At 45.7% G+C, this 12,936-nt stretch overlaps 1 protein-coding gene across 2 annotated transcripts; it reads left to right on the plus strand.

Annotated features, from left to right (window-relative positions):
- The first annotated feature begins 520 nt into the window (after window positions 1–520).
- Window positions 521–10,967, plus strand: LOC311600177 (cytochrome P450 4A10). Of its 2 annotated transcripts, none has more exons than XM_084786589.1 (13): window positions 521–780; window positions 2,172–2,313; window positions 2,993–3,037; window positions 3,437–3,564; window positions 4,898–5,022; window positions 5,348–5,502; window positions 5,902–6,008; window positions 6,100–6,290; window positions 6,373–6,506; window positions 7,559–7,623; window positions 7,761–7,837; window positions 10,163–10,336; window positions 10,705–10,967. In XM_084786589.1, the coding sequence occupies exons 1-12, from the start codon at window positions 592–594 to the stop codon at window positions 10,329–10,331; spliced, it is 1,527 nt and encodes a 508-aa protein (XP_084642715.1). In that variant the 5' UTR covers window positions 521–591; the 3' UTR covers window positions 10,332–10,336; window positions 10,705–10,967. The 2 variants fall into 2 exon arrangements, with proteins under 2 accessions (XP_084642715.1, XP_084642714.1); XM_084786588.1 differs by having other exon boundaries at window positions 522–780; window positions 2,169–2,313.
- Window positions 10,968–12,936: the final 1,969 nt, after the last annotated feature.

Raw genomic sequence — 12,936 nt, forward strand, 5'->3', positions numbered from 1 at the left:
CTGACTTAGCAACCACTCACCGTCCACTTGGCATAGACAATTTGAAAGAAACTTTGCAGGTTCTGGGTTTGCTGTGTAAACCAAGGAACTCCTAGGAGCAACAAACAAAGCCACAATCTTAAGCTATGGAGCCTGGGAAAGAGCCACTGTGTGGGGACCCCTGGGAACCCCACACATCACATACTACTTCAGCAAGATATAGCAACCTTGTTTGATTTTTTTTAAATTAAGTAATATTTTGCAATAAAAGATTAAAAAAATAAATGGATGACTATTTAAGGAAATTATATTTTTTTTTCTTAGCTAAAATATGCAGTACCCATGTGTTGAAAGAAAAGGCAAAGAAATAAACATGTTTGACTAACACAAAGAGAGGAAAGTGGGTGCAGGGCTGGTCATTAGCCACTGTCAGCTGAAAGGTAAATCTCTCGTATTACTTAACCAACTGGACTTTGAGCTCAATGTCTGTCTAGGCCTTTTTCTTCCCACCCTTCTTCCTCCCACAGGTAGGCGGGCAATCCTTACAGGATTTAGGCCCGAGGTAGAAAGGATTAATGAGAGTGAGGGCAGTGAATCAACACTGGCCGCACCATGAGTGTCTCTGCTCTGAGCCCCACCAGATTCCTGGGCAGCGTCTCTGGCTTCCTCCAAGTGGCCTCCGTGCTTGGCCTGCTGCTGCTGCTGTTCAAAGCGGTCCAGTTCTACCTGCACAGGCGATGGCTACTCAAGGCTTTCCAGCAGTTCCCATGCCCACCCTTTCACTGGTTCTTTGGGCACAAGGTATGAAGGAAAGGAAAGGAAAGGAAAGGGAAGGGAAGGGAAGGGTAGGTGGGTGGGTGGGTGGGTGGGTGGGTGGGAAAGCAGGGAGGATGGGTTTCTCAGAGACATCAAGTTCACAGGACAATGCCTGCTGTATAAGAAATCCAAGTACTTCATGTGATACCCAGCTCAGGCTGGTACACATAACAATAGGGTTGCTCAACCTGTCTGGCTGCCGTCCAACTGTGTTCTGCTAGCCTTGTATTTGGAAGGCTGTGGTTGGTTCCACCTAGACTCCTCCTCTTCTGGCTGGGCACCTTTAATAACCTCTGCGGTTCTCAACTTCTAGGTGGCTCCTTGCCTAGTCACTCATGACTATTCTCTCCCAAGCTCAGAGTTTGCCTGAGAATGCAAACATCAGTGAGATGGAAACCTTGCCCCATGGGATTCTTCATGGGGCAACGGCACACATCTCAGAAGCTCTCGGGCACAGGAAGAGTTCACACTAGCTGGGATAAGTGGGTGGCTGCCTAGAGCAGGGGAATTTTCGGGATGGGTGAATTACAAGATGAAGTCTTAAAGTCATAGTACATTAAAGGAGTGAGGGCACTGATGTTAGAACTTCCTCAGGGTCCACTTAGCTCTGCATTCTCCTTCCACACACCCTGCACTGTGAGCTACCTGGATTCAAGCACACAGTCGTTTCCATGTACCATAGTGCTCAGCTCAGGAGCCAGGCACAGATTACGAAATCTCCCAGCAAGGGAGATGGTGTAGCAGCCTGTAAGGCTGGGAAGGGACAGAACTGACCCCTTGTACTGTCACCCCAGGAAATAAGGGTCAGAGCCAAGTAGGAGGATACATGGAAAGGCAGTCAACAAAGGATTGTGCAATCGATGCTCTTAGAAAGATATGGGGTGGGGCTGGAGAGATGGCTCAGCAGTTAAGAGCACTGACTACTCTCCCAGAGGTCCTGAGTTCAATTCCCAGCAACCACATCGTGGCTCACAACCATCCATAATGAGATCTGATGCCCTCTTCTGACCCACAGGTGTACATGCAGGTAGAGCACTGTGTACATAATAATAAATAAATAAACCTTTTTTTAAAAAAAAAAGAAAGAAAAATATGGGGACGTGGTGCTTGTGTGCAGGGCGCAGGACCTGACCATGCGGCTCCTCTGAGAAGCACAGCTTCACCCAGCAGGACTCTCAAGTCCGGCTCAGGACCCCGGCCCCTGGTAGGGCAAAGCTATGGGTGGTAGCACAGACAGTCCATCAAACTGCTGCACATTCCTGGCGGCTTTTGAAAAGCCTAGAATGATGCCTCTGTGCTTGTTCTGCTCTTGTTTCCATTCCAAAAGCTGAGCAAGAGCCTCACTACCCACTACCTCATCTCTCCCATGACAGCAGTTCCTAAATGACCAGGAACTAAAGAAACTTGTGGAATGCATGGAAGACTTCCCGAGTGCCTTTCCTCGCTGGTTCTGGGGGAGCAAAGCTTACTTTACTGTCTATGACCCGGACTATATGAAGGTGATTCTGGGACGATCAGGTGAGAGTGGCACTTCATCGTGGAGAGAGAGGGAAGCCCCTTCCCCTTTGGTGCTTGTAGGCTGACAAATTCCAGCCCTACAGCCTCTATCTACCATTCTCCCAGGCCTCAACCCAGCACATGGCCAACAGCACTCAGTATTGAAAAGTCAAACCCTTTAGCCCAGTGACTTTATCTTTCTTTGTTATTTAATCTAATTAAGATGGGAAGTCATGTAAATCGCTCCAGGTCTAAAAAACAAAATTCAAATCCATATTGGCTTTGAATTTGAAATCTCTAATTTGTGTCTGCCTGGAATCATAGGATAACTAAGCCACCATCCACTGTAACACACACACACACACACACACACACACACACACACACACACACGTACGTCACACTTGTCATACTTGTCACACTTGTCCTATTCTTTGACTTCGAGCACATGGACTGTTTCTCACCAACTTGCCATTCCAGCCCTGATGGAGTCCAGCTACCAGTACATAAATCCTACCTTCCTAAGCCTGACTGTTAGGACAAAGCTTGAAGGGGATATGGGAAACGGACAGAGACATAGATCAGTTGACAAGTGACACTGACTTAAAAGATCACAAAAAGCCCAAGGCTTCAACCACCAGCTACCTCAAGGTTGCCTTATTTATCCTATTTCATGTGAAGTCATTGTTCTCCCTTTCAGATCCAAAGGCTAATGGTGCCTACAGACTGCTGGCTCCTTGGATTGGTATGTATGTCTAAACTGGGAATGTTACCTACTCCCAATTAGCTTTTCCAAGTGCTGTGTTTCTGGTTCGCAGAGAATGAAATGTGACAGGCTACCACTGTCGTGGTCGTCCTCCAAAGCTCTACTTGTGACTTCTGACCCTTCAACTCCTCCAACACTCCTATTCGATCATCAATTTCATCTCCCTCCTCCTGGATCTTTTGTAATTTTTACCTCACAGCTGTCATAGTCACAGAGTGTATGTCTGTCCCACTAGCTAGGAACTCCGTGTCCTGAACTGTACCACTCTTCAGGGTTGTCTTCCTCAGTTCCGTTTCATACCGCCCCCTCCCCCCCCCAGTTTATCTAATGGTCTCTCTGATTTGATCCAACACATACACACACCTATCTCCGGTCCAGGGTATGGTTTGCTCTTACTGAATGGACAGCCGTGGTTCCAGCACCGGCGGATGCTAACCCCAGCCTTCCACTACGACATTCTGAAACCCTATGTGAAAACTATGGCCGACTCCATCCGATTGATGCTGGTGAGTTCATTTGACTTGCTTCTCTCTACTCACCTCTGCTTCGCTGTCTTTTCTACATCATCTGCTGGTTATGCTATTGATGCTACTGCCACAGCTTCAGCAGCAACAGCTTCTTTCTTCCCCTTCTCTTCTTACTCCTCATATCCCCCCTCCCTCCCTCCCTCCATCCCTCCCTCCCTCCCTCCCTCTCTCCACCTACTCAGAGTGTATATCAACAAGCTCCACATATGTATTCTACTATAAACACAAGTTATTCAAATACAGATGAAACAGAAACATTCCAGGTACCAGGATACAGCCAAACTTGTTCATTGCCCAAGGCAAAGAACATCATAGTAGATAGATACTCCAATTCCCTCTTCAAAACGTCAAATTCAGAGGGACTTCCCAGAATGATACTTAGCCAGGGTTTCTCCTCGGGTCTCAGTGCCTCTGCGTGGTCATGAGTGACCATCAAGGAAATGGACTCCACATTCACATTGTCATAGACAAACCTGCCATGCTACCACCTTCCAACAGGGACCCTGGCTTCTGATGGTCTTGGTTAGCTGGAGTTGGCTTACAGTTCAGAGGTTTAGTTCATTGTCACCATGGTGGAAAGCATGATGGCACACCAGCAGACATGGTGCTGGAGAGGTGCTGAGAATTCTACATCCTGATCCAAAGGCAGCAGGAAAGGAGGGAGACGCAGAGTTGTGCCTTGAGCATCTGAAACCTCAAAGCCAGCCACCGGTGACCACTTCCTCCAACAAAGCTGAACCTAACTCCAACATGGCTATGCCTCCTAATAGTGCCACTCTCTACAGGCCTATGGAAGCCATTTTCACTCAAATCAATTCAAATTTTCATTCATTCACACTTACTCACTTGTTCTCAGCAAGCTTTTGATAAATACACAGTAGCTGAAGTCACTGGTAACTGCCATTAGAAATACCCATAGTAGTTACTTGGGGGTTTTGTTTGTTTGTTTGTTTTTGTTTATTTCTTATGCCCAATACATGGAAGTGCTACCATTATCTGAGGTTGAGCTCAACTCTCTAAACACTGTTGCATCATCTTCTTTACCCCCTAAAAATGCATTGCTTGTCAGATAAAACATCTTAACTAGTTGTAAACACTTGAAATTTGTTTCCTATCTTATGGGTTTCAACATTTAATTTTGAAGTAATTTATAAGAACATAGATGTCTTCTCACAAAGACTTGTTTTGCAATCTATAGAACATCTGTTATCCAAGTTGAAGGACACAGTATCTGAAAACATAGGGAAAGAATCCAGTCTATTGAGCACAAGTGGTCTGGGGAAATTAGGCTAATATTCCCCTTCCACTGCAGGACAAGTGGGAACAGCTGGCTGGTCAGGACTCCTCTATAGAGATCTTTCAACACGTCTCCTTGATGACCCTAGACACCGTCATGAAGTGTGCCTTCAGCCACAAGGGCAGTGTCCAGGTGGACAGGTAAGTAACAACCCTTGAACTTCAGGGCATTTAGTCTTAAGATGCAGGTGGGGCGCCTTGGATACTCAAGACCCCAGGCCCAGGCCAATTTCTGACCCAATCTAACCTTACCCAAACCATGGCCACTGATCCCTAGCTGAGGTGGATGCCTAGATATTCATGCAACATTTTACAGGTTTGAAAATGACAAGGGTTATAAGACAGAATTAATGTGTGCCTCGATGTTGTCTGTTTCTACCAAGGAGAAGAATTCTCCCCAGAGTCCAATTCTATCTGTGCATCTGATCGCTCCACAGTCTAACCTATTCTGTATCTTCTTCCTCAGAAATTACAAGACCTACATCCAGGCCATTGGGGACCTGAACAACCTATTTCATTCCCGTGTGAGGAATCTCTTCCATCAAAATGATACCATCTACAATCTGTCCTCCAATGGGCGCATGGCCAATCGTGCTTGTCAACTGGCCCATGATCACACAGGTTCTGTTGGTATCTCCTGTCTCCCCTTCTTTCCCAGAATCAACTCAAAGGAGCTGTTGATGACTTCCAAGGTAGATCATTGCCCTATGGTACCTGGGCCATACACATTCTGGATACTTTCACACTATAAGTGTCGGAAGTTGAGACATCAGAATGCCAGGTGCTGTATGTGTGTCATCATATTGGCAATGTTTAATGAGGCCTGACCCAGCAGCTCAAACAGAGCTTCTATTGCCCATGGTCCTAAAAAGAGGTCTGACCTGCATCAGACGGCACTGGTCTTCTAGCCCTGCCCACTGCTTAATTGCTGACCTGTATAAAGCGCATAGCTTCAGGCAAGGAGACACATGGGATTGCAGTCGTTCTCAGGTCTGTGTGATAACTGATGTTCTAAAACAGATGGCGTGATCAAGCTGAGAAAGGACCAGCTGCAGGATGAGGGAGAGATGGAGAAGGTCAAGAAGAAGAGACGTTTGGATTTTCTGGATATCCTCTTATTTGCCAGAGTGAGTGTGTATAGCAGCGGTCTGAGAGTCTGCCTGGGAACACACAGCAAAGAACAAGCATGGTGCTGATGACGCCTGTTGCCTCCTTCAGATGGAGAACGGGGACAGCTTGTCTGACAAGGACCTATGTGCTGAGGTGGACACATTCATGTTCGAGGGCCATGACACCACAGCCAGTGGAGTCAGCTGGATCTTCTATGCTCTGGCCACCCACCCTGAACATCAACAGAGATGCAGAGAGGAAGTTCAGAACCTCCTGGGGGACGGGTCCTCCATCACCTGGTAAGAGTTTAAGAGGTAGAAGTACCCTTGGAGTACTTCGGGTCTCAAGTCTACATGACCTTCAGGACAGACATTATTTCAGGGACCACCTGGACAAGATACCCTACACCACCATGTGCATCAAGGAGGCCCTAAGGCTCTACCCACCTGTCCCAGGCATTGTCAGAGAGCTCAGCACACCTGTCACCTTCCCTGATGGACGCTCTTTACCCAAAGGTATGAGTTCCCCAGGCCTGTTCACCTCAACTCATTCCAGAGATAATGGAGGATCAAGAAGTCTATGTGCTTCAACAGTTCTGAATTCTCTGGGTGTCCATTTCCTTTTCAGTAAATAAATGTTTTTTTCTTCACTCATAAGGTACTTTTTCTAGTATGGGAAATAAAATTAAATGACCTCCTCTAACGTTAAGTGACCTCCACTTCTGCTGCACTGCATGCATGAATAGTGTCTTCAGCATCTCTTATTTATCAGCTAACACTCCTCCTTCCTTTCCATCCACGTTCTTATCATGATGCTCCTGACATTCTTTGATTTTCGTAACCCAGGCTCAATTCCATGTACCTACACTATATAATTCATAGCCACACTTACTCTTCATATGTCGTCACGGTCACACGTGTGTGTGTGTGTGTGTGTGTGTGTGTGTGTGTGTCTGTGTGTCTGTGTGTCTGTGTGTCTGTTCATGTTGAGGCCGGGAACACAGGCTTACTTATTATTCCACAGGTACTGCCTCCATTGATACATATATATATATGTATCATGTATATGTATATGTATATGTATATGTATATGTATATGATACATATATATATATATATATATATATATTAGTTCTGGAGATCTCTCGCTGACCTGTAACTCACCCATTAGTCTAGTCTGGCTGGCCAGTGAGCCATAGAGGCCTGCCTGCCCCCACCTCACAGCAGAGGGATGACAAACATGGGCCACCACACACAGCTTTTTTTACATGGGTTCTGCAGATCAAGCTTAGGTCTTCATGCTTGTACAAGAAGCATTTTCCCAGTTTATCTGTCTCCCCATGCCCACTTGTCATGTTTTTTTTTTTATCATCCTCTTCTTTTGACTCCATTTCTACGTTCCTTACCTGTGCCTCATGTTCATTTCCAACTCACCCACATCTACCAAAAGTGATGCGCTATAGTACCCAGACCTTTTGCGCAGGCATGTCCCTTGCTGTCTCAGGAACCAAGGCTTCACCCCCTCTAGGAGTAACCCATCTTCTCTCCTATTCCCATCTGTCCCACAGGTGTCTCGGTCACACTCTCCATTTATGCTCTACACCACAACCCAAAGGTGTGGCCAAACCCAGAGGTAAGAGAAGGACAGGGGAGTTGGTCTCAAGGCCAATGCCTCCTACTGTTCTCATCTCAAGGCATCCTGCATCCTTGTGGGTTCAAAGCAGAAGTCTGACCTCTACCTGTCCTGACTGAGATGATGTCTCCCTGCAGGTGTTTGACCCTTCCAGATTTGCACCCGATTCTCCCCGACACAGCCACTCATTCCTGCCCTTCTCGGGAGGAGCAAGGTGAGACATCTTGCGTGTGACGGTGAAGTATACACTGTGGAGAATATTTGCAGCATACATAGTTTTTGCCTTCCTGCAAATATGACATCTCCAGGTATATCCTCATTCGTGGCTATAGGGAGAAAGCTTCTTGAGGATGTGTCCATGCACAAAAGGAGGGTAGCGTTTCAGGACACACTACGAAGATGTTGACCCAGTGACCTTCCCATCTGCCAGTCAAATTTCTATGTCAGTGGGTGTGGCACACTTGTGTGTATTCTGATATTCCCCTGACTTTAAGGACAGGAGTTTAAATTGATTTTTTTATGTGAATTTAACTTCAGGTGTCTAAATTTTTCAAATTTTAGGACTCTTAAGGGGCATGTCTTTTTCCAAACCTCAGTCTGACCCACCACCCTTCCTGAGTAATTCTCCAATTCTAAAAATCTAATTGCGGGTGATTAACTTTCTTGGGTGTCTGCCGTGCACAACTATCCAGTCAGATACTTGAAATGTTACAATGGGTCTTTTGAGGGAAGGCTCACATATACAATGTGCATCTATTCCATCTTTGCAGTCTCTCTCAACATAGGTTTTTGAATCAGTGTTGACATCCACATCCCTCTAACAATTGCCCAATGGCCAAAACTTATAATGTATATTCCTTGGCTGTGTAGTCTAACTTCAGGGGGGGAAAGTATTAAAAAGGAGAAGAGTAAACTGCTTTTAAGTAAATCCTCTGTTTTATAGATAACAGATAGCATTTTATAAGTGTTTCTGGTGTGTTAAATATAAAACATTCTTGAAATAGCTACTGAACCAGATAAAGACTTTCCAACAGTTCCTAGGAAAATCCTCAAAGGCTCCCATGGGACCCAACTTACTGTGAGCTTTAAAAGGCAGCACAGATGCAGGTTTTTTTTTCTGAGCCTGTATTTCATGAATCCCTCAAGTGGCAAGTCAGCCTTCACAGAACAGGCTTTCAGTAAGTTGTTCTTCCAGACACAGGCTGCCTAGCATTTGGTGTGCCTCGGGACTGACTGCTCCCGTCTCCACTCACTGCAAATCATGTCACCATCACTACAAGGGAGTACTTGATGACTCAGCTTTAGTTGGAGTGAACCAAGTTGCTTCTGGTGTTTTCTGAGATGGACTCTTAGGCTTGCCAGGAGCTCATGATCCCTCTGTCTCTATTTTCCAAGTGCTGGGATTCAGGCACAGGCCACCACACTTTGCTTTGGTCAGAAGTTTTTTAATCTTCATTATATTTCATTCCATTTCTCTTATTCCTTAAATTCAAATGAACTAAATTTTAAGACCAAGTAAGAATAATTATTTAAAATGTAAAATAAAATTTTAAGCTACTCCCATGTATGTCAGGTGCTATGTTAGATAAAAACACGGGAATGGATGAGACTATCCTATCCCTGCCTCCAAGAGTTCAAAACTCTATTCTATAAAGACAAATACATCTGTGGTTAAATATCCTTCCTCCATTCTTTGAGACACTCCTTGAGCAGTTGGCAGAATGTTCTGTGTTCCTGTCCCCCTACCATGACTGTGTCATGTTCTTGAATATAGCACTGATAGTGCCTTGGGTTCCCCGGGAGGAACAGGGACAATCACAAGAAAATGGGATCCAGCTGCTCACTGGCCTGAGCTCTGGAAACATGAAACCTGGTGGGGAAGGGAATTCTCAAACACCTCAACAACTTGATCTGAAGTAGGAAGTGGGGTGGGCAGCAAAGAGGTGAAGGCAGCGACTGGTAACTGCAGCTAGGCATCCAAATACAGGCCTGCCTGATGGAGGCATAGAGGGGTTCAGTGTGGAGGGAGGGTCAGAGAGGCCAGAGAAATCCAGAAAAGGAAACTGAAGAAGGAATAATGGAAGTTTCTGAAGTAGAGTTAGAAGGCTATAGATGCTAATGGATTAAGAAGGTGGAGGTACCCTAAGTAAGAGGACCCCCAACACAGTCCCCCTGTAAAACTTTCCTACTGACATCTGATTCCACATTTTGAACCTATGTCCTATATCTCCCTGAATAGAGTAATCTAAGCAATTATTAACTTATTAAATAATTCACATGTTTGAGGTCTAACCCTTTGAATACTAGCCTAACAGATCATATCTCTAAAAGAAGAACTAGGGTCAAAGTAGCCTTGAAACATGTAGAAGTTATATCAGGAGAACCAAGGCCTGGGGTAGAAATAGCCACGACCTGCAATGACAGAAATTAAACTGAACCTGTGATGGGAGGGCCTGAATGCTATCCTGGGCTATTTTGGGGGGTCAATCCTTAAAACGGGTCAGAGGCTAATGAGTTTTACTGTCCTTTTCTGTCCTAGGAACTGCATTGGGAAACAGTTTGCCATGAATGAGCTGAAGGTGATTGTGGCCCTGACCCTGCTTCGCTTTGAGCTGCTGCCAGATCCCACCAAGGTTCCCACGCCCATCGCGAGACTTGTGTTGAAATCCAAGAATGGGATCCACCTGCGTCTCAAGAAGCTCCACTAATTCTGGTAGGGACAAGGACAGACTCTATGAGCACTCTATCTGACACTCTGTCTTCCTGTCGTCTGTCTCTGTCACCATCTTGCTTTCTATCCACTCATCTTTATTCTCACATTTGCTCTGTGAACTCCTAGCCTCCTGTCTGTCCATCTCTGTCTCTCGCTTTCCTCTCAATTCCCTATCTGTCTTTCTGTCTCCTACTACTCACCTCTGGCTGTGCACCTTATCTCCAATCTCCTCAGTCCTCCAGCCTCTTCTCCCTGCCTCTTCCCTGTCTGTCATCTTATTTTTCCCTACATGACTTCTTCATGACACCAATAATCAACTATCACAGCCCTGCTGATCTGAAATAACAAAAAAAAAATTTACCTTACAGTTCTGGAGCTCAGAAGTCTGAAATGGGTATCACTGGCCAGAAGCGAAGTTATTGCTGTGACCAACCTTCTTCAGAAGAGTGCTCCAGAGAGACCTCCCCCCCCCCCATCCGTGCAATTCACCATTCCTTGGCACTGGAACGTGACCCCTGCTTTAAAGCAGGAATCCTCTCTCAGCCTCTCTCTCTCTTCTAATTTCCTTCTCTTTTACAAATGTCTCGTGATGTCATCAAGCCCACTAAAAGAATCCCAGATAATTTTCCTATCTCCATATGGTTTACTCAATCTACCGACTGAGTTCCTTTTGAATTATGAGGAAACATTCCCAGGCTCCAAAACTCAGGAGTTTACACAAGTGTCTCTTTGTGTGTACCACGGAGGGGGAATGTGCCTGACAGTGAACTGAGCCTTACTTCTTGCTTCCCAGGCAGTAGAATCATTTTCTGGTTACATGGTCACCACGCTTGGAGACCTGTGGTTAGGGTACACTCGTCTTTCCATTCTGAAAACCACTGTGAAGCCATTATTCAGCCTAGCAATGCATAAAGTCTCATGCTAGCCATGCTGAGAGGACACAGGGAAATAAGAACCCAAAACTCCAGGTGACCAGCCAAGGACAAGTACTCTATAAGTACCTCATGCTAACCAATTGCACCACTGGAGCACCCACGAGCCAACTAATCAGGGCCAAGAGGGGCTCATTGAGATTGAAGCATCATCCAAGGACCATGCATGGACTGGACCTAGGCCCCCTACAAAAATGTAGCCTATGAGATTCTCAGGCTTCATGTGGGTCCTCTAGTAAGGGGAGTGGGAGCTCTCTCTGACATGGACTCTGTTGCCAGTTTTTTTTTTTAATCACATCCCCTTGGTGGGACTGCCTTGCCAGGCCACAGGAAAGAGGACTTGCTCAGTCAGGATACAACTTGATGATCTGGAGTGGACTGGAAATGGGGCTCCCCTTTTCTGAAAAAGAGGGGAGGATGAGGAGAGAGAGGGGGAGTGTAGGACTGGGAAGTGAGGAGGGATGGGGTTATGCCCAGGATGTTAAATAAAGAAATAAATACTCTAACCACAGGATTCCAAATGTGACGAATATGTAACCAGAGAGTGATTCTACTGTTCTACTGCCTGGAAGCAATGAGCAAGACTTTGGCTCAGTTAACTGTCCCCTTCATTCCCCCTCCGTGGTACACACAAAGACACACTCAAGCAATCACTCTACACTCCCACAGCACATTCCACCTCCACATGTGCACATGCATGCCCAGCATCCATGGGGCCTCAGGATGAGTTTTAAAAGTCATAAAGATGAAGCAGTGGTCATCTGTGATAGCCACCAGTTCCAGTGTCCACTCTCCCTCCCCCAGGAGGCCCCAACACACACACACACACACACACACACACACACACACACACACACACACACCAGAGTACAGAGTTGTTGGGTTTATTCCCACTGATACAAACATCCAAGAAGAGTTGATATTAATGATGGTGTCTTGACCAAAAGACGTCAGAGTCAGGAAGTTTCTCAGCTGAAGGTCCTCCTAGACTAGTGTCCCTCAAGGTCCTTCCCTTAATATTAAAAAGCAGCCACAGCTTCCTCCTATCAGAGAAGGATAACTTCACTCTGTTCATACCACATGAATGCCAAGGACGATCTAAGATGATACAGTTTAGACGCAGGTGCACTCAAAGAAACATGGTGGTTATGGCTGGAGAATCGGCATCCATGTGATGATAGCTGTTGAAAGCTTACTACGTTTGTTCAGAGAATAGATTGTCTGGGTGCTAGGACAAAAAAGAACGTTAGTTACATTAAGGCTCATAGCCAATGGGCATACTACAATGGCACCTTTGCATCCCAGCATCTAGTGTACAAGGAGATCTATGTCTTAAGGCTTTACAGGAGTCAGCAAGTGTCCGCAGGCAGATCTTCCAAGATGTGTCTTTCCCCTAGGCAATAAAGAATTGGTAGAAAGAGAGGCATATGGCACATTTCCCAGGATGCCCTAGAGCAGTGGTTCTCAACCTTCCTGGTGCTTCAACGTTCTAATACAATTCCTTACATTGTGGTGAACACCCCCCCAAGCAGAAAATTATTTTCATTACTACTTAATAACTGTAATTTTGCTACTGTTATGAATCATAATGTAAATATTTGTGTGTTTTCTAATTATCTCAGGTAGTCCCTGTGAAAGCGTCATTCGACTCCCAAAAGGGTCATGATC

The sequence above is a fragment of the Acomys minous genome (genome assembly GCF_964271855.1).
Source record: "Acomys minous genome assembly, chromosome: 6".
Lineage (NCBI taxonomy): Eukaryota > Metazoa > Chordata > Mammalia > Rodentia > Muridae > Acomys > Acomys minous.